General features: G+C 47.4%; 1 protein-coding gene across 2 annotated transcripts in view; it reads left to right on the forward strand.

Annotated features, from left to right (window-relative positions):
- The window catches only part of SPTA1 (spectrin alpha, erythrocytic 1), a 66,114-nt gene that overhangs the window by 21,484 nt on the left and 16,964 nt on the right, over nt 1–27,666 (forward strand). For both annotated transcript variants that reach the window (XM_019822345.3, XM_019822344.3), the window contains exons 17-39: nt 576–819; nt 2,301–2,423; nt 5,237–5,454; nt 6,266–6,358; nt 8,479–8,616; nt 9,385–9,536; nt 9,654–9,840; nt 11,327–11,428; nt 12,404–12,495; nt 13,270–13,414; nt 14,178–14,359; nt 16,336–16,435; nt 16,550–16,747; nt 17,546–17,689; nt 18,529–18,632; nt 19,239–19,401; nt 19,663–19,794; nt 20,295–20,432; nt 20,600–20,704; nt 21,999–22,207; nt 23,563–23,683; nt 24,432–24,553; nt 25,301–25,433. In XM_019822345.3, the coding sequence (XP_019677904.3) occupies nt 576–819; nt 2,301–2,423; nt 5,237–5,454; nt 6,266–6,358; nt 8,479–8,616; nt 9,385–9,536; nt 9,654–9,840; nt 11,327–11,428; nt 12,404–12,495; nt 13,270–13,414; nt 14,178–14,359; nt 16,336–16,435; nt 16,550–16,747; nt 17,546–17,689; nt 18,529–18,632; nt 19,239–19,401; nt 19,663–19,794; nt 20,295–20,432; nt 20,600–20,704; nt 21,999–22,207; nt 23,563–23,683; nt 24,432–24,553; nt 25,301–25,433 (3,345 nt within the window). The remainder of the gene's footprint in view (nt 1–575; nt 820–2,300; nt 2,424–5,236; nt 5,455–6,265; nt 6,359–8,478; nt 8,617–9,384; nt 9,537–9,653; nt 9,841–11,326; nt 11,429–12,403; nt 12,496–13,269; nt 13,415–14,177; nt 14,360–16,335; nt 16,436–16,549; nt 16,748–17,545; nt 17,690–18,528; nt 18,633–19,238; nt 19,402–19,662; nt 19,795–20,294; nt 20,433–20,599; nt 20,705–21,998; nt 22,208–23,562; nt 23,684–24,431; nt 24,554–25,300; nt 25,434–27,666) is intronic.

Consider the following 27,666-nt stretch of genomic DNA (forward strand, 5'->3'; position numbering starts at 1 on the left):
AAAGGCTCCCTCTGTTCGGCTCAGGGCCACGATTTATTAACACTCCCCGGCAGTTAAGGCTCTGATTATTGTGGTTTCCCTGATTCCCTTGGCACGCTCTGTACATATTCGGTCTTTCTGCAAAGTGGCTTAAGAATTACTTTCCTATAAATAGCTCTTAGGTGAAGAAGGGGTCCTCAATCCAGCAACCCCTGCCACACTGTCTCACGGATGTGATTAGAAGTCGTCACGCGGTACCAATGGGAGTTGATTCTCCCCACGACCTCCCCATGCCATCCCCCCACACCCCTTTCTACTAAATGATGAAATTTCCTGGGGCGCCTGGGTGGTTCAGTCAGTTGAGCGTCCGACTTTGGCTCAAGTCATGATCTCACAGTTCGTGGGTTCAAGCCCCGCGTCGGGCTCTGTGCTGGCAGCTCAGAGCCTGGAGCCTGCTTGGGATTCTGTTGTCTCCCTCTCTCTGCCCCTCCCCTGCTTGCGCTCTGTCTCTCTCTGTCTCTCAGAAATAAATAAATCTAAAACAAAAAAAATTTAAATGATGGGGTTTCCTGACACCTATTCCGTCTCTCCCTCAGGATCAGGTGGACAGCCTCACAGACCGGGCAGCATATTTTGAAGAAATAGGCCATCCCAATGCTGGTGACATACAAGCAAGGCGGGAGTCCCTGGTGTCCCGGTTTGAAGCCCTGAAGGAGCCAATGGCCACCCGGAAAAAGAAGCTCATTGACTTTCTGCACCTGCTGCAGCTGTTCAGGGACACAGAGGATGAGGAAGCCTGGATAGAAGAGACAGAGCCTTCGGTGGCTTCCACCTACCTTGGTGAGTCCTTGACCATGAGTGGGCAGAGCCACGGGGGAGGTCCAGGGTGTGCAGACCGTTTGAGAGAGCTGGGACGCAATGGTGGGGGTGCTTTCAGGGTTTACTCTCAGCTTTCTCCCCGCACACTCGGGAAAATATTTTCCAGTCTTCCATAGGAGGTTTTTTAAAAAATTCATACTGAAAAGCTTACCTCCTAGAATAAGTCACAAACAGTGTTGTGAATGGAAGACCTCTGGGAAGAGCTGGAGTGCTCAGCTTTTCGCTACTTACTCTAACGTATTGCCAAGGTCATTGGCTGAGCAGCCACGGTTAGTGTTTAAGGTACCAAGTGATTTTGTTCGTAGCGTCAGTGCCTCCCTTTCGTAATGATCTGCGCTTCTGAAAGGGTAAAAGGGGGCAGAACAGCAGAGAAAGTACAGACTTCCTGTCTTTAAGGAGCTGTCAGTTCATCAGTGGGAGGCCACAGGTGGAAGGAGAACTCAGTGTCCACATCTTTGAGAAGCCGATGATGACGACAGTCTGGGAAAACTTCTGGAAGAGAAAAGACCTCTTTGAAGAGTCCATGGGCACAGTTTCTGGAAAGTCATTTAGTGGGAGGTATAAGGAAGGGACATTGAAGGAAGAGGGAGGAACCCGTGGACAGGAGACAGGGGACGGTAAAGTCAACACCTGGAACTCGGGAGCCAAAAAGGTGGAGGAAAATTAACCATGCATACCACTTAGGAGGTGCTTGTGAATGTTAACAGCAAGGGAGGCATTTATATGTCATTTCTAATCTTAACAAAGAAAACTTCAAGACAGATAACACACCATTTTCTTGGTGAAACAACCTAAGTTGGAAGATTTAATAACTTTCTGACACCCGTGGGTATTAGTCAGTGCAAGAGCCTACCTTTTAGAAAGTAATCTGATGAAAGACAATTGGTTGCAAGATATTGGAAGTTTTAGCTGAGGAGTTACTCGCCTCTCTACCTATCTTCCGAAGAGAACAGTGATTTATTTATTGTCTTTTGTAAAATGAGGAATTGAATCTTCTTAGCACAAAGAGGCAAGGGGAAGAACAACGCTGAGCAGAGTTAATTCAGAAAAATAATATAAATTTCGGGAAATGCACTCAGAGATCACAACCTCAAAAGAAGAACTTGTAGGTCGAAGAGTTACAAACAAGTAGACTTAGCCTCTTCTTTTTTTTTTTTTTTAATTTTTTTTTCAACGTTTATTTATTTTTGGGACAGAGAGAGACAGAGCATGAACGGGGGAGGGGCAGAGAGAGAGGGAGACACAGAATCGGAAACAGGCTCCAGGCTCTGAGCCATCAGCCCAGAGCCCGACGCGGGGCTCGAACTCCCGGACCGCGAGATCGTGACCTGGCTGAAGTCGGACGCTTAACCGACTGCGCCACCCAGGCGCCCCTAGACTTAGCCTCTTCTTATTCTCTACACTAGAACCACACCAGGCCCTGAAATTATTTTTCTTTGTAGGCAAGGACCTGATTGCCTCCAAGAAACTTCTGAACAGACACCAGGTCATCCAGGATGACATCGCCAATCATGAGCCACACGTCCGAATGATAACGGAGAGGGGAAACAAAATGGTAGAGGAAGGTACGATCGGTTCTGGTTGAACTGGCCAATCATCACTATGTTAAACTTAAGGGAAGAAGTTTGTTCCATTTTAGGGCTTCATGGGAATTGAAAGGTACAAATGATCCACCTTCCCCCTCAATGCAGAAATTCCCCTTGGGCATTTCTGACAGGTGCAATGATGACACAATGTTGTTTATATATTCCAATAATAGGAACCCTCCTACCTCACAAACCAGTCATTTCTATTTTCCAATTAAGCCAATAAAGAAAATATTTTATGCCAATAACCGATATATTCTCTAGGAGTTGCAGAATTTAGAATTGAAGTTCTAAAGCCCCATGAAACAGATCACACCCTTTCCCCACTTGGGAGCTTCCAGATCTGTGAAGACTTGCCTTAGGTTCCCAATGTCTTATAGTCTTGATGGCAAATAGCACCATTTATTTAAATCCCTTATTTTATAAGGGATTTATTTAAATCCCTTATTTTATATGACGCTCAAAACCAAGCATCAAACTCCAAGCAACAGTAGATTACACTGGGATTGTTTCTCCCTTGATTCAAGAATAAATTGGGGCCAGAAAAAGAATAAATTGTTGCCAGCCAGGATCCAGTTATCAAAAGTACAGTTTAAAATTCACATGGCTCTGCAAAAATTCAGATCTCAACGGTGATTCATTTGTGGTTGCTATGTTATTATAGTGATTCGCCTTATTTTTTTTTCCTTGAAATCTCCAATTGTAATTGTGGATTTTGTCTATTTCTTTCAGTTCTGTCAGTTTCCGTTTCATGTATTTTGAAGCCATGTTAATTGTGTGCGGATATATTTAGGCTTGTTGTGTCTTCTGGATGAATTTAAATCCTTAACATTATGGTATAGCTCTCCGTATCCCTGGTCATACCCTGAAGCCTACTTAGCACGACTCTAATACAGTCACACCAGCTGTCTTTGATTCATCTTTGCACAATATATATTTCTCTATCTCTGCTCGTACTCTGTTTCTTTATGTTTAAAGCAGATTTCTTGTAGACAGCATGCAGTTAAGCTTTGATTTTATGTTACACAATCTGATAATCTCTCCCTTTTATTGGGATTGTTTAGAACATTTGCAGTTAATGCAATTATCAAAATGGTTGCAATTAAATCGAGCATCTTGTTATTTATTTCTCCTTACCAGTTTCCACGGTCTTTGGGTTAATCATGTATTTTTTTGTGTGATTCCATTTTTCTCTCCATATGTGTTTAGTAGCTATAGTTCTGTGGGGTATGTGTCTAGGGGAGTTGTGTGTATGTGTGTTCAGTTTAGAGTAGTGATTCTCCACTTGTGGTTTTGTGGGTTTCATAATAATGCTAACACATTACTTGCCTTTTTCATAGGCTTTCTTTCATAAATGCACAGTGAGATTCCCTGCATGACGTGTGATAATGCCCTTTTGTTCTAACGGTGAATAGAATATACACTTGTCTATTCTTTTGTTTTAAAATTTTCCGTTTCAGTATCTGAAAGGGTGACTGTTAAATAATGTTTTAAGTTTATTTATTTATTTTGAGACAGAGAGAGAGAGAGCAGGAGAGGGGCAGAGAGAGAGAGAATCCCATGCAGGCTCTGCACGGTCAGAGCAAAGCCCACGTGGGGCTCAAACTCACGAAACTTGAGATCGTGACCTGAGCCAAAACCAAGAGTCAGACGCTTAACCAGACTGAGCCACCCAGGCGCCCCTTGCCTTCTTTTTGAAATCCATTTTCAGGAGACATAAAATTCTTGAGAGACAGCCTCTGTCTTTCCGTACGTTAAAGACACTGCTGAATTGTCTTCTGACTTTGCGGGGTTTCTGATGTAAAGTCTGCTCTCGCCACAATCTCTGCTCCCCCGTGTGGAATGTGTCCCTTTTCTCTCTTACCCTTTTATGCTTCTCATCGCTGATTTTCAGAAATTTGATCACAGTATAACCTGGTGTGCTGTTCTTCGTTTGTTGGGTATGGCAATCGCTGAGCCTCTCAGAACCCCCAAGGAAGACTGCATCCTGGAGCTGGTTTAGAGACGGGGCCACTACTGGGGTGCGAGTCTGCCAGAGCTCAGCTCACGTGTTGTAAACCCAGTGCACTTTGCTGGGCGCTGACTTTATCTGCAGCCCTGTGTGGGCCCCAGGGATGTGGGGCCTCCTGCTTTGCAGCCACCTTGTCCTCACCTGGAGGGGTCTCCTGACACACGTGTGCAAGGGGGCACCAGTCTAACCCGCGAGGGGACCTTGGCACACACCTCCGAAGCCCCATCTCTGTGTGGCACCCTTCTTCGGCCCTCTGCTCCATGGGCTCCGGCTGTCCCTCCTGCCCCAGCTCTGGTCTGCCTGCTCGGCCCGGTGTGACAGCCAGCTTCACCCTCCAGCACAGCCTAGAGACTGCCCCGTGCGTGGGGGGGCACATGTCATTTCTGCCCCTTCTCTCATGGGTCACGATCCTCTGCCCGTTGCCTGAACATCATCGGATCTTGCGATCTGCCCAGTTTTCTAGTTGTTCCTATGTACTAAGCACCTTCCGGGCAGAAGCAACGATCGGTTGGATTTTCTGTTTACTCTAGACGGTATATGTTTTTGGAACTCTGAGCAGGACCCACACCTGGGTATTCTGTTTCAGGTCCATGTGTTACAGACCACACCACCCCCCTCACCGCCACGCACATCCACCCATCCTCTATCATCGCCACACGGACTGCCCACGGTAGCGTCCTCCTACCTCCCTCTCTGTCTCTCCCAGGTCACCAAAAGGAGTGAGGTACGGTGATGTTAAGGAGGGGAGTACTCACCCTTCTTTTAACTAACTACTCCACAGGGCACTTTGCTGCAGAAGATGTGGCCTCCAGGGTCAAAGCTTTGAATGACAACATGGAGTCTCTCCAGGCTCGAGCAGCTAGACGGCAGAACGATCTTGAGGCCAATGTCCAGTTCCAGCAGTACCTGGCTGACCTGCATGAAGCCGAAGCGTGGATCCAAGAGAAGGCGCCTATTGTAGACAACACTAACTATGGGGCCGATGAAGAAGCAGCTGGGGTAAGGGGAGCATGGGGGTGGACATCGTCTAGTACGTACCAAATGGCATGAGACTGCGGGACAGCCGCACGCTCTGTTAGATTCTTTGGGGCTTCCAGAGTAAACACATTTGGCCTTCACCAGCTGGGATAACCTTGGAGTGGACACAGGTCCTAAGAGGTACACTACATTTTCCCGATCCCACAGAGATCTGTAGATTCCTTAAACATTATCTAAACCCGAAAAGGCATGACCAGAGAGCCATCCCTGTCTTGGTCCCATCCTAACCTTCTAAGGCTAGCCTTGGAATTTCACAAACCAACCATGGTTCTAACATATATGCGCTGCAATTACTTTATTGAAATAAAACCCGGCAGACATGTACCCTAAGGGTCATAATTATCTTCTAGGTCTTGCTCATTGCCTTATGGTAAGCCGGTATCGTATTTAGCAAACCTTCAGTGCTGGGGATAATTGCAGTGGGCATCTAAAGTATGCTAATGTTGAATCCTACACAGTAACGTCACTAGCTGTGATGTGTGTTGATAAAACACTTGTGCTATTTTGAGTTCGTTTTGATTAAGCAAATATATCGAAATTGTTGACCTTCTAACTCCTGTTTTCATACTCCTTGTCAATTTAGAGTTAGCAAAAGACCTCTTTATTATAGATGGAAAGTGTCTCTTACCGAGAATGAGGACAACCGATATAACCCGAGACTATAGCCCCACCACCCCCAGGAATGCATAGCATTCTTCGCGTTCTTCCTGTATTCGATTCTAACGCGTTCTTCCTGTATTCGATTCTAACGATCCCTCCTCAACAAATCCAGGCTCTTCTAAAGAAGCACGAGGCCTTCCTGGTGGACCTGAGTGCCTTTGGGAACAGTATGCAAGCCCTGAGGGACCAGGCGGAGGCCTGCCAGGTGAGAATTCTGGCTTTGAGATGCCAGAAGCCACAATCCCCACCAGAGGACACAGGACTCTCTTTATGACTGGCTTTTGCTTCCAATAACTGGGAAACAATTGCAAAGAAAATGCTAAATTCTAGGGTCCTTATCAGCAGAAATTGTAGCCTCTTCATAGCGTTTGCAGAGATTTAATCCGGAAGGGGTTCTCCTCGTAAGAGCGATCACGTTCTCATTGACGTACTCTTGTTTTCTGTTTCCCTTCCTTTTATATTCCCACTCCTATCCTTTATTTATATCTCATTCTTACAGTCCTTCCTGATTCCTTGTCTTCCTTCTTAGTTGTTTTTATACATTTATTAGATGTCTACCCGATGCAAACCGGAATAAAAAATAATCCCGACAGCAGGACAGTTCCAGTCTATTAGGAGATCAGAGATTTCAGCAAATAAGTGCATATAATAGATACGTGAACAGGAGAAAGGGTCTCAAAGAAAAGAGTGTTCCCCTCTCCTGAAATAAGAGTGTTGGAGGCTAGGAAGATCCTCACAGCTGAGGTGAACCGCTTTATCTGAGTTATTTTTTTAATGTGGTTCGCTGTGCAGACGAGGACAGGAAGGGCTTTTCTAGGCGAGAAGCACCGGGGCACAGAATGGCCAGGTGCATTTGGGATATGGCGCATGTGAATGGTGGAGAATGTGAGGCTGGCCCGGAGCCAGAGCCAGCAGTAGAGGCTTCTTCCGAAGAGGATGGGGGCGCCTCCTTGGGGTAGTGGAAGGAACAACAGAAACACCAGGAACAGCCTTTCTAAGGAGAGGCTGTGGACTCACATGCCAGGAGTAGACAACAGACGGGCGGTGTACGCCCAGTAACCATGTGTGCACAGAGCCTGCGTGCCCGCCGTCCTCGGCTGGCGCGGTGGAGCCTAAACGAGCAGACGGGTGTGCGTCTGTGTGTGTGGAGGACACGCGGTACTCGAGGGATAGAAAACCCGAGGGGCCTGTGAGGGGAGGTATACACCCTCCACTCTGATCTGAAGAAGGGGTGAGCCATTGCTTACAAAGGGGGGATCGTAATTTTTTCCTTCTCTCAGAGATGTCCTATTGGCAGAAAGTATATCGGTAGGAAATCAAATACCTTGGAGAGCAGGTTGCTTGCTAAAGAGAGATACAAGGTCTTTGATCTCAGTTTATGGTCTCAATTTATGAAATTCTGTGGCCTTTCCTGTGCTATAAGTCACCCATCTCTAAAAACAAAGGCCAGGGGACACCTGGGTGGCTCAGTCAGTTGAGTGTCCGACTCTGGCTCAGGTCATGATCTTGCGGTCCGTGGGTTTAAGCCCCGCGTCGGGCTCTCTGCTGACAGCTCAGAGCCTGGAGCCTATTTCGAATTCTGTGTCTCCCTCTCTCTCTTTGCCTCTCCCCTGCTCGTGCTCTGTCTCTCTTGCTCTCAAAAATAAATAAAACATAAAAACAAAGGCCCACATTTCCTTGACATGATAATTTAAGGGTTAAGAGGTTGGAAGGATTGGGGCACCTGGATGGCTCAGTCGGTTGAGCATCCGACTTTGGCTCAGGTCATGATCTCACAGTCCGTGAGTTTGAGCCCCACATCAGGCTCTGTGCTGACAGCTCAGAGCCTGCAACCTGCTTCGGATTCTGTGTCTGCCTCTCTCTCTGCCCCTCCCCCACTCATGCTCTGTCTCTCTCTGTCTCTCAAAAATAAATAAATGTTAAAAAAAAATTTAAAAAAAGAGGTGAAAGGATTGTCAGTGGAGGCCCAGGAAATGGAGAAGGTGATGAGAGATAGCGGGTCTTTCATTTTCTCAAACAATCTTCTGAAATGTTGGTGCATTTAATCCCTTATTACCTGCTTTACGAACTGGTGGCTTAGAACATTTGCCATGTTTCTGACAAACTACAAACTCACTTGCTCACTCTGTGTTCATGTTCCCCAGCCTGCCTGTCCCCTCTTGTATCAGGGTGGAGAATATCTCTGGGAGCGACACGTTGCAATCTCTTATGGCAACCGTGCGGGAGGTTCCAGCCCGAGGCTCTCCCCTCCGTTCAGCCCAGGGCAACCCACCACCGTTGGGTCCAACAGGTGCCTGACATGATCTGCTTCCCGCTTTCGTCCAGCAACAACAGGCTGCACCAGTGGAGGGAGCTGCCCGAGAACAGAGGGTGGTGGCTTTGTATGACTTCGAGGCCCGTAGCAATCGAGAAGTCACCATGAAGAAAGATGACGTCTTAACTCTGCTCAGTTCCATCAACAAGGTGAGTCTCCCTTCCGACCTTCTTCCCGTCGGCAAGATGGCCCTGCCATGGTCAACTCGCCCAACCTTGCCAGATACCCATGTTTTGGCCTCCAACACCTTTCTACTGCGGTCTCTCTTAAATCACTGTAATCTATTAAGTCGTAACTTTCTTCCAGATATCATGTAAGATCCTGTAGCTCTCTTTTGGGGTTACAACACCAATTACAGTGAACCAAACGAAGACCCAAAAAGCTTCAGTAATTAACCCAAAGACATATAAACTATGAATGGCAGGTCTGCGATACTAAACTGTCCCTTTCTTCTCGTCTCCTTGCTTGTCTCCCTTCCGTGCCAATGGCCCTAGTGATGGGACGCCAATGGTCGGGGCTAGGGGGACCCTGAAAAAAGAGAAGTCTTTTGTCCACTCGGTTTTCTTCAATGTGGCAGAGACGGGTCTGTGAGAAAAGTAACCAAATATTGGCTCTTTTCAAAAGAGCTCAAACAACTTTTTTGAAAAAGGAGGTTTTTGAAAACCTCCACCGTAGTTAAAGGTCTGATGTCACACGTCAAGATCCTTGATTTCGGAGGCTGACTTGAACAATCCCTGCAAGTCCTTATTTACCTCCTCCAACATCTGTGAAAATCACACGCCAGTCGTAAGCAGTGGTTTGCTTCTCTTGCCCTCGGCCTGTGCCTGTGCCTACAGGCTTCGTTTTGAGAGTTGAAGCCTCTCCTACCTGTGTTTTTCTGAGACCTAGGGAAGGAGTGGGGATCTCTCTCTCTGCAGGACTGGTGGAAGGTGGAAGCTGGTGACCACCAAGGCTTTGTGCCCGCTGTCTACGTCAGGAAACTGGCTCACGATGAGTTTCCCACGCTCCCGCAGCGGCGACGAGAAGAACCAGGCAGCATCACTGAGCGCCAGGAACAGATTGAGAAGCAGTAAGTTCTGGAGGCTGCCAACCCAGACAGTACTTGGCTAATCATTTCTTATTGGCAAAGACGCGTCTCATGTTTCGTGTCTCACGACGCCTTCCCCTTCTCCCTGGTTCCGCGCAGGTACCGCTCCCTCCTCGATAGGGCCGAGGAACGCAGATGTCGCCTGCTGCAACGCTACAACGAGTTCTTGCTAGCCTATGAGGCGGGCGACATGCTGGAGTGGATCCAAGAGAAAAAGGCAGAGAACACCGGGGTGGAACTGGATGATGTCTGGGAGCTGCAGAAGAAGTTTGACGAGTTCCAAACGGTGAGAACGAGTGACTTTCTCCTCTAGACGGCTTTCTGGAAGTGACTACTGTTTCCATTTATTCCACACCTGCCCCTAAGTGGTTGTTCAACTTCGCATTTGCTAAATATCCATCTCAGAGCTGCTGAGGGTCCCACATTTCAAATCCCTGTCTGGGTATTGGAGCTAGAAGGAAAACACAGAGGAGACTAGTCCCTGACTCAGCAGCCTGTGGTCCTTGCTGCTCCTAGACTCTTCTGGGACTGCTGGTCTCCCTGAGTTCTTCAGCACTTGCCCCACACTGCGCTGTGTTCTGGGAGCTCAGGTTGAGGGGGGAAGCTGGGGTGGGAAGGTGGGAAAACAACCTGACTTTACACTTACGCAGTTTCTTTTTTTTAAAGTTTTTATTTATTTATTTTGAGAGAGAGAGAGAGAGAGAGAGATGGAGAGACAATCCCAAACAGTCTCCAGAGCTCTCATCCCGGAGCCTGACATGGGGCTCAGTCCCACAAACCATGAGATCACGACCTGAGCCAAAATCAAGAGTTGGACATTTAACTGACTGAGCCAGCCAGGTGCCCCTACAGCTAGACAGTTTCTAAGTTTCTGCCTGCCTAAAACCCTCTGTCCTCTGTTCTCACAGATTTATTCCATACGTTATCTAGTGGCGAATATAAACCTCTCCTTTTCTTTCTTTTTCTTATGATGCCTTCTACATAGAATTCAAGGTGACATATAGATAGATGATAGATAGATAGAGGATAGATAGACGACAGATAGGTAGAAATCTGGGTAAACAGATGGATAGATACACAGGCATATGGATGGATAGATAGATGATAGAGATAGATAGATAGATAGATAGATAGATAGATAGATAGATAATAGGGATTATATGGATTGTATATACACACACAGAATACATAAGGAAAGAGAAAAGAGGACAGTGAAAGGAAGGGAGGCAAGGACAAAATTATAAAAGAACACCAAGAATGACACTCCCATGAGGAAGCTCGTGGCCTCCCACGAGGAGGCCTTTGTACAATGTAATGGACAATATCGTCCCCATAGGCATGGTGCTAAGCTCCTCAGAGCGGTTTCTTACAACATGACCTAAAACAAGCAGGTCACAGCTTAGTCTGTGAAATTCTATAGAAAGCAAAGGAATTTGTACTGGTTGGAAACCACAGTATGCGGCTCAGGGAGAGACTCCTTTAATGGCGTCACTTAATCCAGGAGAGAATTTTAAGGAATCTAGGAAATTGGATGTGCTCCACACTCCAGAAAAATAGAAGCTCCTCTTGCCAAGTTCGTGATAGCCACAGAGGGTCAGGGAGTTTAAAGGTAACTCTTCTTAGTGGCAGATCGGAGGGCATCTTCTTGTGCTTCGCAGGCGAGGTTAGCAGTATGTTTAATGTCTAGTCAAGTTGGGGCAGAGGTGAGCCGGAAGGTATGAAGATTCCTGAGAAGGGGATTTATACCGCTTTGGACAAATGTTCCCACCCAGGATCTGAAGGCCAATGAGCCTCGGCTGAGGGATATCAACAAGGTGGCGGATGATCTTCTGTTTGAAAAGCTTCTAACGCCAGAAGGAGCTCAGCTACGTCAGGTAAGTGAAGCTCCTTCCATTTCTCCTCACCGCCAGGCTGAGGTCTGGGGGTCTACGTCTCACTTAAATACATTCAGCGTCATATTCCACAGATCAGCTAGAACGGGCAGAAGGTCTCAAGCTGGCTTCAGATAGGGTCAGAGACAATAGTTCAAACAGTCTAACCATGTATATATTTAAACTGATCTGAAATCTATAGATCGCAGCACATACCTCCATCTTTTCTTACAAACACGGAAAATTCATGCCCAAACCCATGAATACAAAGAAAATGCAGTTAAGAAGCTCTGACGGTGGAAAAGGGTTAGTCAGGAAAGCTTAGTGGAAGGGACAAGCGCTGATGAGATCTGATGAAGGAAGGAGAAAACTATAGGTCAGTAGAGATGGGAGGTGGGGGCCTTCTAGACCTGATTTAGATCGGGACCTAAAATCATAAAGATTTTATAAAAGATCTGATGAACGTGAGTGGGAGGTCCGCTCCAGCTCTCTGGGTTGTCATAAACCAGGGAAGATGTGTCCTTTGCCTCTTTTATGGCGGTCGACATGGGGTGAGAGGGAGAAGGCGTGTGCATAGGAATAACTTGTTTCCTCTTTATAAAGAAGTACAGCTCTAAGTGGTTGTTTAGCTTGGTCAATCTAGGATGCAGAAATATGGTAAAAACTTCTAACTACCAAGGCAACGTATTCCATTCACCTTTTGGAGACTGTAATTAGTCTCTGCAGCAGCAAACATCGGTTGCTGGCCTAGGGTTGATGGTTCCACCCTGGAACGTCATTTGGGGAAGGAAAATGATCCCTTGCTTAACAGCATGAATGAGGGCCAAGCTCAAACTATCCAGGAAAGAAAGAAACCTGTGCAGTTTCGGAAGAGATCACGTGGAAACAGCCATGATGCAAGCCTCGTCTGGTCTTTGGACGGCGCTGAGCGACTTGCGTTAGCTTTCCAGCGGACTCCTGTGTGTCTGCTTCTTTCAGGAGTTGAATAATCGCTGGGACTCCTTGCAGAGGCTTGCAGAAGAGCAGCGACAGCTGCTGGGCAGCGCCCATGCCGTCCAGATGTTTCACAGGTGAGGAGGTACCCCAGAAAGGCCCCCAAGGCTGACGACTGCAGGGGACGCACAGCGGTCAGCACAGCACCTCTGAGACAGAGATAAGAGGGGGTTGGGCATCTCAGTAGTGGATTCCTTTCTTGGCACGCGGGATCCTCCCAGACAAGGAACTCTAATTTTCTAGTTCGTGGATCCCGGTGCATAATTCGCAGGCTGCATGATAGTTAATGCAACGGGGAGTAGACACAAGAGGTTTAAGTCATTATATTTCTGAACTAGCAGTAGGCAACAGGTTATCACATTGGCTCTGACTATCGATTCGGCCATTTTTTACATCTGATTCCAAATCTTTGTCCACACATCCATAGGCGAGTAAGCAAACAAACAAACAAAATGGTGACCGAATGCCTTGACCGTGTTTACGTGTATTTTTGAGTGTGCAGAGGAGACCAAGGAAAACGCAGACAGGTCTGGCTGCTTAGAAGGACTGAAGGTGGAAAGCCAGGAAGCAGTCAAGTGTGCACTCTGCAGCCAGGCCAGCTGGTGCAGACAGGCTCCACCAGGTGGCGGTGGAATAATCTTGGGAAAATGGCCCCCGTGGGGTTCAGTTTTGCCTATAGAGAATGGGAATGGGAATTGTACCTATGCCTCAGGTATTGGTGGGACAATTCAATGAGCCTACATTCTAGCACCTCGGAAAGGGTGATGGGGATGATGGTATGACTTCCTTGGAGCCACCTGGTCTGCCTGTGGAATCCACTGTCACTCTAGTCTTTTCCTCTCATGAACCAGAGAAGCAGATGACACGAAGGAGCAGATTGAGAAGAAGCTCCAGGCCCTCAGGGCGGCTGATCCCGGCTCAGACCTGTTCAGCGTTCAGGCCCTTCAGCGGCAGCATGAGGTCTTTGAGAGAGACCTTATGCCTCTGGAAGAGAAGGTGAGGTGTGCGCTCCCAAGCTGTCCCAACGTCCCCCCGTCTCATTTACACCTGTCCGTGCCCTCATTATTGCTTTCCTTCCCCAGTCCCACACTCTTCTACTTCTCCTTATCTTACTCCATACTTGCTTTTAGATCTGTCCCTACAGCAGGTGCACCAAAAGGACATGCCCAGGACCATGAACACAGAGGGAAAAGCATATTGCAATGACCTCTACTGTCCAAGTACCTCTGTAGTGGGTTCCAGGTGCCTAGACCATACAGAAGGCCCACAGCCTCAGACAGAGGGGGAACTGGCCACACCCAGGATAGCCTGGGCCAATCATATTCCCGTTCCCTCTGTGAGGAACTGACAGCACATAATCCCCCTCCACTCTAAAAAAAAGCCCCGGAACTTGCCAGATGCGCACTGGAATGACACAGGGCATCATGTGGCTTGGTATTATCGTGCAGAGCAAAAAGAGCACAGAAAATGTCCATATTGAAAAGACCTTCACATTAAAAGTCAGGACCCTTGGGGGCTCCTAACTGATGTTGCCACTGACCAGAAGAGTCACTTAACTGACACCTTCTTATCTTAAAAAGAAGGGTGATAATGTCAAGTTTGACTGCTTCTGGGAGTTATTGTGTGTACCCAAAGGGTTGGCATTATTTTATGAAGTAGTAAGATGTTCTTGTACCTCACTGATGTCTATTTGAGGAGTGGACATGGCCAGGGCTCAGAAGTGTTATTTTGCTGAGGTTCAGTCCTTGCACCTCCTCAGGTGACCATGTTGAGGGAGACGGCAGAGCGGCTCAGTGAGTCCCACCCAGATGCCGCTGGTGATCTGCAGAACCAGGGAATGGAGCTGAAGGAGACATGGGATGACCTTCTAGGGTGCACGGAGGACCGTAAGCACGACTTAAATGAGGCCCGGCAATTCTACACATTCCTCAACAGAGCCAGGTAAAGCTCCAGAGGCAGACTATGCCAAGTGGGGTGGGCGGTTTCCGTGTTTGGTCTCTACATAGACCTTCCAGGAGCAGTCTGAGTATAGGTGTTCTTCACGGCTGGTTTGGAGGGTATGTCCACATCCAGATCACACCTCTGGCAAGACAAAAAGCTCCAGCTCGGTAGTTCAAGCCATAGGATACCAAAGTTGGAAGGAATGTGACGCCATCTAGGTAAATCAAGTAAGCCTAGAGCATGGACGGTATACAGGGAGCTATGTCAGCAGCTGTAGAATATGGATGTTTTCTTTCTACTAGAAAGGACAGAGGAGCACAGATAACCATGGTAGAACACAACACAGCCCAAACACGCATCCTAACGAATGCGTGGAACTAGCAAACAAAGGCACAAGGATAGGAAAGGTGTACCATGTTCATGAAGCAGGGGCAGCTGGTGCAGCGGATCACATGTCAGAGGGGTCAAGACAAGTATCAAGACATAAGCTTAGATGTGTTGAGATAGAGAATTTCCATCACCTTGCTAGAGAGTCTAGACATTAGCATAATTGAGCAAATATACACTCTATCTGTGAAACAGTTTCCACATTCTGCCCCATCTCATCAGTCTCCTGGGAGGAGTGTTGGGAATTGAGGATCCAGAAAGTAGTAGCTCACAATGTAATACTTTTGGGAAAAAAAAAAAAAAGGAGGCAAGTTTTGGTAAATAGTTGCAGTTGCGCTTGGCAATCCCCTCTCCAATTCAGGTTCTCTGGAAAGCTATCATTTTTCATACAATATAAATAAATAGCATCCACAGATGCCCCCCACAATCATATATGTACTCATAGCTCTGTGTATATACAGATTCTGCTCTGACTTCAGATTCCAAGTCAAATGCTGCCTCCTTCTCTTTACGAAATCTTACTCTTCAATATGCAGAAATAATATCCCCCCTGTCCAAACAACTCTGACCTGATTCTACTTCTTTATGACCCTTTTGCTTTTCAGGCTGTTTTTGAAAAAATAGGTATTAGCTTCTGTGTTTTGTTTGTTTGTTTGTTTGTTTCTTTCAGTCTACAGTGTGAGCTCCTTGGAGACACAAATATGTCTCTTCTGCAATGTTTGGTACTTAATAAGCACCCAGTGAACCCTAGTTGTTTGACTAAGTGAATACATGAGTTTACAAGAGAAAAGACCCTTCTGCCTCAGAGTGGATGTTTGCTATTTCTCCCACAAGACGAAGGACGCTCTCTATGTGATGCTTAATTTGGGCATCACGCAGGGTTGCTAGTCAGGACGTTATTACTCGACATTACTCTCTGGGGTGATGGACTTTAGCTCTCCTTGTGATACCTCTTGACTGCTATTGGAGTAAGAAATGGGCCCTGGTCTCATCGACAGCATGGAGTGTGTGTGTGTGTGTGTGTGTGTGTGTGTGTGTGTGCGCGCGCGCGCGTGCGCGCACGCGCACGTGCTGGCAGAGCACGTACTAGATTCTTTTAGGAATAAAGTAAAAGCGAAGACATGCCTTCCTCGAGATTCCATAAAAGATTGATCTTTAAACTGAAGAAACCACTTTTTAGGGACAAGAATCATTACGAGTAATGGAATATGTGTCGGTCCAGGATTCGAGTGTCTGGGTTCCAGTCCAGATGTCTGTTTCGACTCATACTGCATAAGAACATCACTTACCTTCTCTAGGCTGACCTCCTCATCTCCAAACTGAGAACAAAATAGTTCCCAGAATTCCGTACAGGATTATTGCAAGACCTGAAAGAGATAATACATGCAAAGACGTTTTCAAACATGGAGGATTGCCATTATTAAGTCAAACAGTGAAAGGGCTGTTTGCAGAGGGCCTACGAAGCAGAGAAAGACAGATGGAAAGTGTTCCTCTAGAAATGTTTTCTAGAGAGGAAAAAGCCAAGGACAGGTAGCCCTGTAACAAGCTGTGTGGTCGTCCTGTCAATCCCAATATGTCTGTTTCTCTAGGGACCTAGAGAACTGGATGAGTGGCATTGGTGGCATGGTATCATCAGAGGAGCTGGCTGAGGATTTAACTGGCACAGAGATCCTGCTGGAGCGACACTCGGTAGGGGCTACAAAAGCCATAGGCGCCGATCACATGACCTCCCGACCTTCCCTCATCTGACGACTTTGACGAGATGTCACTGGCGTCACCAGTCTCTTCCCTTTTCCAACACAGGGGCATTATGCTGACATGGAGGCCGAGGCTCCCACCTTCCAGGCCTTAGAGGAATTCGGCGGAGAACTTGTAAGAAGTGGGCACCGTGACAGCCCTGAAATTCAAGAAAAGCTTGAAGCGGTCAGGCAAGAGAAAGGTGACTTAGAGAAAGCCTGGGATCAACGCAAGAAGATGCTGCATCAATGTCTGGAGTTGCAGGTAAAGCAAACTTCACACCGTTTAGCAGGATAGCCTCAGACCATTCCTTCTATGCTAGTGTGCATGGTTACTCCAGATGCATGCTCATTTCACCGGACGTACCACCCCATAAGCGCAAGGACATTCCTTGACTATCTGCCCCTGTATTCTCATCGTTGTGGTGTTCTCTGCTCTGATCCCTGTTAGAAGAGCCAAACAAAATGGGGGTCAGCTCTTGGCATGGGATGGGGTGATTATTATTATAATGTATTCATTGATTGAGAGTTTGGTTGATGATTCTTATTCTTACGCCACTGTGTGCGAAGCCCCGGAAACAGAAAGATTAGTGAGATAACGTCCCTTTTCTTAAATAGTGAAATTAGACATGTAGACAGCCGATTCTAGCACGGTAAGGTGATTCTTAATAAAACAAAATGTATGAATATTTTGAGGCTGAAGAAGAGGGACTGATTATAGCCAGTGAGGGAAGGTACGAGCGGGTCATTGACGACCGTGAGGGTAGTGTTTACGACAGTGTGAAAGAAATAACCAGCCAGCATCCACCAGGCACAACATATGGGAAACCTCACCCTGAGAATGGAGCCTATATAAATATATACTATAGCTTATTTGAAAACATAAGATGTGGTTTCAGGGAAGAGGGAAAGGTCCAGTAAAGGTAAGATTCGTGGTATGAATGTTTCTTGGGAGAATATAAGCACCCCTTACGGCATCTCTTATATCAGTATCGTAGGAGAGGGATAGATTCTGTCCTTGGCGCCCTGGATTGAATATAACCTCTACTTTAATTCCCCGTAGTTGTTCCATGGGAGCTGTGATCAGGCCGAGAGCTGGATGATGGCACGAGAGAATTTCCTGAGGTCAGAGAGAGCGGGCCCCTTAGACAGTCTGGAGGCCTTAATGAAGAAACGGGATGATTTGGAGAAAGCAATCAATGCCCAGGTAATAACAACCAATCTAAGAGTTCCAATAATAAATGTTAGTAATAATAACAGAAATACCAATACATACATGTCGTTTCATGCTTTGGAAATATTTTTTTACCAAATCTATTGTCCAGTTCGTTTCCATACAACAGCCAGTGCTCATCCCAGCAGGTGCCTTCCTCAATGCCCATCCCCCACCCTCCCCTCCCTCCCACCCCTCCCCCATCAACCCTCAGTTTATTCAGTTTTTAAGAGTCTCTTATGATTTGACTCCCTCCCTCTCTAACTTTTTTTTTTCCTTCTCCTCCCCCGTGGTCTTCTGTTAAGTTTCTCGGGATCCACATAAGAGTGAAACGTATGGTATCTGTCTTTCTCTGTATGACTTATTTCTTTAGAAATATTTTAATTCCCGTTTGCTTCTTACAGAAACCTCTGAGGTAGTTAGGGCAACTTGACACCGTGGCTTAGTCTTACCCAGGTCACACACGACATCGGAACGTCTTACTGCCAGCCCGGCCTTTTAAAACCTAACTTTTAGCATTGGAAGTGACTTTAAGTATTGCTTACGCCAACATCCCACCCAATGCAGGACTCACCCTCTATGATGGCCATGGGAGGAGTCTGTTCTTTAAGGGAGCTCAGTACTAAAGAGCCCATCTTAGTGTCATTCTTAATGTTTGTCTTCCTGTTGAGTTTAAATCCACCTTCGTGGCAGTCATGTACCCTCTGGCTCTGGTTCCCCCCCGCCGTGTGAAGCCACAGAGGGTGCCTCTGTTCTTTTCTAGGAAGGAGTCTGGGATTGCCCTGGAGGTCTAATCTCTAGGCGTCTGGGCTTTTTTCTTCTCCTCTGTCCAGGACAAGAAGATCACGGAGCTAGGTAATGTTGCGGAGCGGCTCATTGCTGATGACCACTATGCCAAGGAGGAGATTGCTGCTCGGTTACAACGGGTGCTGGACAGGTCAGGCCTGAGCAAGTGTTTTGTGAGCTAAGGAAAATGGAACGAAGGGACCTCTTGGCTAACATGGAGGATGGGGGTCACGCTCTGAGTCCTTCTCATTTCTAAATGCCTGAAACTGTCTTGACACTTGGAAGCCTTTCTGATCGAGAGTCACAGAATTAAAGTCATGGAAGGTAACTTAAAACAAAAAAAAATACCTGATTTAACCACTGTATCTCATATTTGAAAATAATGAGATTCTGTGACAACTAAGCCTATCAATATAATAAAACGGGTAATATATAGTAATATATGACCTTTGAAAATGAGGTCAATGGCCGAGCTGAGCAGGTGGAGGGAGTCCTCAACTTGGGGAACTCTTCTGATGGAGTGGCAGGCGTGTGATGGCAGTGAAGAAACCATGAAGGTAAGGGTTCTGCTCAGGATGGTGGGGGCCGAAAGGCACCTGAGGAGAAGTCTCTTCCTCCTTCAGTCTATAAATAATGAAAGGAGAAGGCACAGTTTGGCAAATGGCAAGATTAGTGGCTATGGCATCAAAGCTCAATATCACTTGGGCATTTGCCCTCGAGGGTCGAGGGCAGAGAGCGACCTAGCCTCCTCCTCCAGATGGAAGGCTCTCAAGAAACTACTGGTTGCTGAGCAGACAAAACTTGGTGACTATGCTGACGTCAAACAATTCTACCGTGACCTCGAGGATCTGGAGGAATGGATCGGTGAGATGCTGCCCACGGCCTGTGATGAATCCTACAAAGATCCCACCAACATTCAGGCAAGTTCGAAATGGGAATCTTGGAAAACTCTGGCATCCCCAGATTTCTGGATGCAGGGTATCTCCCTAACACTCAACTCTTCCTAATGGTTGAGATCCCTGCCCTGCCCTCAGGGGCTTCTGAGTCCAACGTGAAGGGGTGAGTCCTTCAGAAGTCACCACCTTAGTTATGACGGCACATTCAGTCTTTTCTTTTACCCAGAATGTATCTATCTCACTTCCCTAGATTCCAGGGTGATTTAGTTTCTGATTTCCTTTCAGAGGAAATACCTGAAGCACAAGGCCTTTGAAAATGAGGTCAAAGGCCGAACCGAGCAGGTGAAGGGAGTCCTCACCTTGGGCAACTCTTTGATTGAGCGGCAGGCATGTGATGGCAATGAAGAAACCGTGAGGGTAAGGGTTCTGCTCAGGATGGTTTGGGCTAAAAGGCACATGAGGAGAAGCCTCTTCCCACTTCAGAGTTTCTGTGGGTAGGGATGTGGAGCGTGTTCTGTGGTTACCGGTCTTCCCTCCGCTGCCACACAAAAGAAGTGAGAAAACCGTGAGGCTCAGACCTTACCACTTTCGTCAAACCCAGGACCTAGGGCTCTGAGAAAGCCTCAGACTTAATGCCCAAGTGATATCGTGCTGGCTTGGCGTCTTCTATCCTTCCTGCCGAGGGTTTTGCCACTTAGGCATCAGTCTGTGGAAGCAACCCAGGGCCCTTTCTTCAGACTTCCTCCCAGCACCTGCTGTTCTTTACCCAGATTGAGCACGACTGGCTTAAAATGGCCCTCAAGTGCTGGCCGACTTTGGCTAAGCCCTAACTCCTGGCCCCCTACCGAAGACTTTCATATTGTCACAGGACTCGGGATCCTAAAGACCATAGTAACCCCCAGGTTTCTTTGGGTCAGAAACAACTGCAGGAACTGCAGAGACAGTGGGACTACCTGCTTGAGAAAACAGCTGACAAAGGAGAAAAGCTCGATGAGGCGAGTCGCCAACAGAGGTTCAACACAAGCATCCAGGACTTTAAGTTCTGGCTCTCAGAGGTAATTGCACCTGGAAGGGCGGGGACACGGGAGCTTAGTAAATGTTGCCAGTTAAATGGATTGAACTTGACTCTCTTGGGGAAAGTTGGGGGACATGGTTGCCAATGTTGTTCTCCCTAAGGACAGGCTTCATCTGGAAGCTTCGCTGCATATCCCTTTATTTCCAGGCAGAGACACTGCTGGCCATGAAAGATCAGGCCAGGGATTTGGCTTCGGCCGGAAACTTGCTCAAGAAACATCAGCTGTTGGAAACGGAGATGTCGGCCCGAGAGGTAGGTGGTGTTGGAATCTCAGTCCTGTTGGCTGAATGCAAATGCTTCTGGCTTTCTTCCCTCGTCTCAGGAGGCCGTTGGGGAACGCTTTCTTGGCAAACCTGACCAAAACTGACTGGTGTCCTCAGCCAGCAGTTGTTACCTTCAGGTCAAATTCATGAGCTGCAGAGCTGTGGCAATGATCACTGCTAACCAATTATCATGAAACTGTAGATTCTAAGACTCCAGAAAGAGGGGCTTAAAGTTATCGTGTCTACCTTTGAACGATGCACGTATATAAACTCACTATCTTCCAAAGCTCATATCCGATCTGTCTTGGAAAGAAACTGCAAGTTTATTTTACATAATTACGGAGGGCAAAGAGATGAGAAGGGGACATCAGGTGCAATGAAGTTGAATTAAATATGCACTCTGGAATTTCCATGGAGAATTCCAGTGCATTCCAGTATCAAGCAGATACGTGTCTTGGGAGCAACGATAAACAGGTTGGCGGGTATTAATTTCATACTGAAGAATTTTAAAAAAATTTTTTAATGTTTATTTTTGAAGAAGAGAGAGAGAGGGCGTGGAGGGGGAGGGGCAGAGAGAGAGAGAGAGAGAGAGAGAGAGAGATTGAATCCGAAAGGGGCTTCAGGCTCTGAGTTGTCAGCACAGAGCCCAACGTGGGGCTCAAACCCACGGACTGTGAGATCAGGACCTGAGCCGATGTCAGAAGCTTGGCCGACTGAGCCACCAGGACACTGCTCATACTGAAGAATTTTATATTATCGATTTTATTTCACGGCAGAGATATGCACAGGAAGGGCAAGAAGTCAAATGCTTTCTAAGCCCAGATCTTTAGGACTCGATGATATTCCCCCACGACATCGACATCGCTAGAAGGGCAGAAAAACAGGCAGAACAGGCTGGGTGTGTTCCCGATGTGGCCAGCCTAGGAACGTTATGGTCACGTAGCTGTTCTTGAATACTCCTATGGATACATCTGCCAAATCCAGGACTACCGTGAAGAGGACAGTCCTCTTTGGACACACACTTACTCACACTCATTTTCCAGTTGGGGAGAGGAGGAAAATGCAAGGCAGAACACCACCAGGCAAAATGTGCGGTTTAAGGAATATAGTCTTGTTACTGTCTTTACCCTTATCCCATCCGAGTTAAAAGGGCGTATCATCAAATTATCTTCAAAAGCAATCTCTTCCACCCAGTCCTCGAACACGAACCAGTGGTAGTTGAAATCCAGAATGTACTCAAAGCCTGTGGGGTTCCATTCACTGAGCACCCCTGCACTTTCTAGGACGCTCTCAAGGACCTGAATGAATCAGCAACTCATCTGCTCTCCAGTGGGACTTTCAACGTTGACCAGATTGTGGAGCAAAGGGATAATGTCAATGAACGCTTCCTGAATGTCCGGAACTTAGCGGCTGCACACCACGAGACGCTGAAAGAGGCCTATGCCTTGTTCCAGTTCTTCCAGGATCTAGACGATGAGGAATCGTGGATAGAGTATGTACTACCAACTCACACTGTGTGAACGATCCAGGAGAATAGATGATCTGTTAAACAGGTTCCTATTTGCTGCTGAAATGAAGCGTGTCATTGTTTCTCAAAGTGATAGTACTTCTTAATCATGTCTGCCTTAGCCTAAATTTAACACTGGTTTTCTTTTTCTCAAATTCCCTCACTGGATGAAGGCAGAAGGAGACAGGCTTGGAGAAGTAGGGAGCAATTCACGTACACTCTGGGAACAAAATTAAGAAACCTTGTGTGTTTGTTCTAGAGGGTTCACAGTGTGTGCGATGTCAGAATGAGACAGCTGGGCCTTTACAGCTTAGTCAGCTGGCAACATCCTTGTCCTTATTCCCCGTTTATCCTGTGACTCGAAGGTGCCACTGAACTGGACACAGGACCTGCCATGGGTTGGTTACTAACTCTGCTTTCGTTGTAAAAAGTACACTTGGGGAAATCTTAGTAAATCAAATTATTTTCCCGACTTCCCATTTAACCTGCCTCCTCGTGCTCCTCTCGTACAAACCTGCTGATTCTCGCTGGTAATCAATGACTTAGGGGGAAGTGTTGTATATGGGGCAGCATGGAGGACATCTTAGAAAACTTTAGAAGCAATGAGATAATATGATCTTGTCTACGTAGCCCTGTCTTGTGCTTTGCGGCGATGTTCAAACATTGTTCACTTGGAAGCAATCCAACTGCCATGAGTCCTGTAGTATCAACTTTTTGCACCCATTCTACCTAAGTCACTATTGATATTAGTAGACAAAAATAATAAAGCCATGAAAGTCAGGTATGTGCATGGCTTCATTGATATGTGTGTATTAATGTTTTTGAAAACCAATCATTAACGTATGTTCTTGAGCAAAGAAGAAAAGGTGTGCCAGTAGTCAGGCAAGGGAATGAAAGGGAAGGCTCTTACAGCTGTGGGTACGGTGGGGATCAGTATGTTATTTTTTAATGTTTATTTACTTGTTTTGAGAGACAGCACACAAACGGGGAGAGGGAAGAGAGAGAGAGAGAGAGAGAGAGAGGATCCCAAGCAGACTCTGCCCTGTCAGCACAGTCAGATGCTTGATCTCACGAACCATGAGATCATGACCTGAGCCGAAATCAAGAGAGTCGGACACTTAACCAACCGAGCCCCAAAGGCGCCCCCAGTATGTTACTTTCCTTGGTGTTTGGACTAAGCCAGGAGCTTGGCAGAAAGCCTCTGGCACCAAATACCTTTGTGGTTACCGGAATTTGCCACCTCCTCACCCCCCAGCCACACACCCACTCTGAGAAAACCCTCGCTCTCGGATGGCCTCACACGTCTAAACTGCATTTGGGGTTTCCTTCCTTGGTCCCAGGGAGAAGCTGTTACGAGTGAGGTCCCAGGACTACGGCAGGGACCTGCAGGGCGTTCAGAACCTGCTGAGGAAGCACAAGCGCCTGGCAGGGGAGCTGCAGGCACACGAACCCACCATCCAGGTAGGAAGAGTGGAGGCGATCTCAAGCCCTCCCTCGTGCCGCAGACAAACGGGGTGAGGCTGCCTCACGCGGAGGTGGCCTGCGGGCGCACAGAGAGCTGGGCATGGAGTTCACAGGTGTTCTTCCCTCCTCTGCCTGTTGCCCCCTAGGGACAGAAGGGGTCTGTGCGGAGACCCATGTTTTCCCCTGGAAGGGGCACTTTCTTTTTTTTTTTTTTTTAATTTTTTTTTTCAACGTTTATTTATTTTTGGGACAGAGAGAGACAGAGCATGAACGGGGGAGGGGCAGAGAGAGAGGGAGACACAGAATCGGAAGCAGGCTCCAGGCTCTGAGCCATCAGCCCAGAGCCCGACGTGGGGCTCGAACTCACGGACCTCGAGATCGTGACCTGGCTGAAGTCGGACGCTTAACCGACTGCACCACCCAGGCGCCCCTGGAAGGGGCACTTTCAACACCCCAGGCACTGTTGCTGGTGTTAGGATGCAGGCTGGGACCTCTGGGAAAACTGTACTTGAGCCGAGCCATAAGGGAAGGAGACAAGTCTGGGTCCGGCTCGGCAGCAGGGTCACCCTGCGAGCGTGAATAATCCAGAAAGCGGGTCATGGAGTGTAGCCTGGTGCGAGCACTGGAGATTGTAAATGATGTGGAGGGTCGGAAGGGCTGGGTACCTCGTTGGGGGAACGATGACTAAATGGAGACAGAGGGAGAGAGACCGTGGAGTAGTGTGACATGGGGGTGTGTCCTTCAGAACATTCTGGATGCGGCAGAGAGGCTGGGAGACAAGGCTGCTGTGGGGCGAGAGGAGATCCAGGAGCGCCTGACTCATCTTTTTCAACAATGGGAGAAGCTCAAAGAGTTGGCCAGCACTCGGTGAGTTGGGGATCGGACAGAGGCCGTTGTCTTCCTGGATTGTTGGTATTGGGCTTAGCATTGGCTGCTCTCCCCAGCTCCCCGTCTCTGTTGATCTTCAAAGTCCCTGTCCAGATGTCAGTGTTCCAGTCAGCTTGCCCCCTTTTGCCCCGGGGAAGAGGTCAGGCGGCTGCCACCCGCCGGCTCCTGCGCTCACGGCTATCGTGGTTGTCCCCACATGCCAGCCATCCTTCTCACCGGGCCGTGGCCCCCGGGTCTGTTTTACTTTGTATGACCCACCCCGCTCCCAGGCTTGGCCCTATGTGCAGCCCCTAGGAAGCAAAGAACGAGGGGTAGATTTCCTCCCTTGTAGCCAGATGGCCAAAGCAAATAATTTCTGCCTATAATTCCATACCTGTTGGCGGTAGGAAGATGTGTCTTGCTGGGGAGTAGAAGGAAACATCTAGCTTTTTGTGGTGCCTTCACTATATAAGAGGCAGCACACAGAATAGAAAGAGACCTTAGCTCACTGACACTGTTCTCCAGCTGGGCACTCGTGTTTGGACGAGGCTTCCTCCCAGCAGCAAAGACTCCCAGGGAGCAGGAGATGCCACAGAACAGGACTTCTGCGGTCAGGGCCTCCCCCTGTTCACAGGAGCTCAGATCAGATTGTCCTGTGCGTCTGCCTCGTGCGGCTGTGCTGCTCAGTATAGTCCCCCGCGTGCTGGCTTCTCCCCATCCTCACTGGGGTTCACTGCCCTGTTACAGAGGGCTCCGACTGGAAGAATCCCTAGAATACCTGAAGTTCATGGAGAATGCTGAGGAGGAAGAAGCTTGGATCAGTGAAAAGGAAGCTATGGTTGCCCGAGGGGGTTCTGGGGACACACTGGCCGCTACTCAGGTGAGTAACAGGCTGAACGATTGATTTTCTTCCCTTGGATTTGAATATTTTCTTTCTTTTTTTAGAAAGCATATTTATTTATTTTGAGAGAGACAGAGACAGAGACAGAGACAGAGAGAGAGTCCCAAGCAGACTCTATGCTGTCAGCACAAAGCCCAACGCAGGGCTCAATCTCATGAACTGTGAGATCATGAGCCGAGCAGAAAATCCACAGTCGGACGCTCAACCGACTGAGCCACCCAAATGCCCCTGATTTAAATCTTTTCTTAAGTAGTCAACATTTTCATCCATGAAAAGAATCGTTTTCCTGGTGGGAGAAAACGATGACGGAAATATGGGTACTCCTGCCAATTTTAAATATGAAAAATCAAGGTCCGAGGATGCAAGCAACTTGCCCAAGATCACAGAATCAATAGTGTGTGAAGACAGGACTCAAGTCTCAATCCCATGATTCGTGAGTTCAGTCCTTCATGCTTACAGGCCTTCCCTCACAGAGGTAGGTTTCCTAAAGATTCCCTCAAATACTAATGTTAGGCTTAATTGGAAACATTCTCATGCCTGGCCACTGGTTGCATTTTCCAGAAAATCAAATTTTAGAAGGGCGACCTGGCAGATAGACTAGTTCTACAACTTAGAGACACCCTTGTGAATACAGTATTGAGTTTTCCAATAAAGAAATGACCAAGTGGTCCATGTGATCTTGAGTTAAGATGGAGTTTTAGAGCTTTTGATCTAAAGCTGATCTAAAGGTGATCATAAGATAATGATATTCTTGGGACCTTGAGGTCTCCACCTAGTAGCCTTAAAACTTAGGGATTTACCGAGAAGTCTCTGTGGAGATTCATTCACTCTTACGTGATGACATAAGCGAAGGCTCACACCGGCGATGGAAAACTTAAAACCTGCACGTGGCATGAAATCCCCACCACTAACTCCTCTCGTTTGAAACGTCTTCTGGGACATGTGCACACACTGCACATGTATGAGTGGTTTAAGCTTTCGTATCAAACATTCCCAAGGCTTTGCTTTTCAAAATCAAACCTTACGTTTTGAGAACTGTAGGTACCCGTGCAGTTGTAAGAAGTAATACAGAGAGGTCCTATGTGCACTTTACTCAGTTTCCTCCCGTGGTAACACCTGCCGGCCCTTCGACACTGACAGAGTCAAGAGGCAGCACGTCACCGTCACCATCTTGCAGAACACCGTCCTCCCTCTGCCTCCCCCTTAACCCCAGGCAACCCCTAATCTACCCTACGCCTCTGTAATTTTGGACGTATGAAGAATGTTGTATAGATGAATGCATACAGTCCGTAACTGTGGGCAGTTGGCCTCTCGCACAGCATCGTTCCCTGGTGACTCGCTCAGGCTGTGTGTGACAACAGTTCATTCAGTGCTATTGCCGGGTGGTATGTCATGGCGTGGATGTCACCTGTTGAAGGGTGTCTGGGTCGTTTCCACTTTGGAGCTGTTACGAGTAAAGCTGCTATCGATATCCATGCAGAGGCTTCCATGTAAACGTGAGTCTTCCTTCCTTGGGCATAAATGTCCAGGAATCCAATTGCTGTAGGATCACTGCATATTTGGTTCTGTAAAAAAAGTATACATGCATAAAAATATAAAAAAGTGTTCAACTGTTTCCAGAGCGGCCGTACCGTCTTACCCACTCGCTGGCAGCGCGTGAGTGATGGCGCCTTCCAGCACATTCTTGCCAAGAGTTGGTACCGTCACCATTTTTTTTTATTTTACACAATCTTATAGGAGTGTGGTGTATCTCCTTGTGGTTTCAATATTCGTTTCCCTAATGGCTAATTTTTTGTGTGCTTATTTGCTGCCTTATTTTCTTCAGCGTAATGTTTGTTTGCTTTACCTGTTGACCTTCCGTGCTTCTGTGTCAAAAATGCAAACGTTTGGCCTCGCCCAAGATCATGAAAAGCTGCTATGTCTTTTTCTAGAACTTTAGAGATTTACGTGTTCATTTTAGGTCCATTAGCTGTTTTGAGTTCACTGTCGTCTGAGATGAGGCATCGGGTGCGGTTCATCTTTGTGCCTGTGACTGTCCAGTGGCTCTTTGTTCCGCAGGTGTCCCTCCCGGCCAGCCTGTCACTTTCACACCCACTCATGCTGTTCTATTTGAAGTGCGGCTTTTGTAGACCACATATAGCTGGGTCACATTTTTAAAGCCATTCAGCCAATCTTGATCTTTCGATAGGTACACTCAGACCATCACATTCAA

Source organism: Felis catus, chromosome F1, assembly GCF_018350175.1.
Source record: "Felis catus isolate Fca126 chromosome F1, F.catus_Fca126_mat1.0, whole genome shotgun sequence".
Taxonomy (NCBI): Eukaryota; Metazoa; Chordata; class Mammalia; order Carnivora; family Felidae; genus Felis; species Felis catus.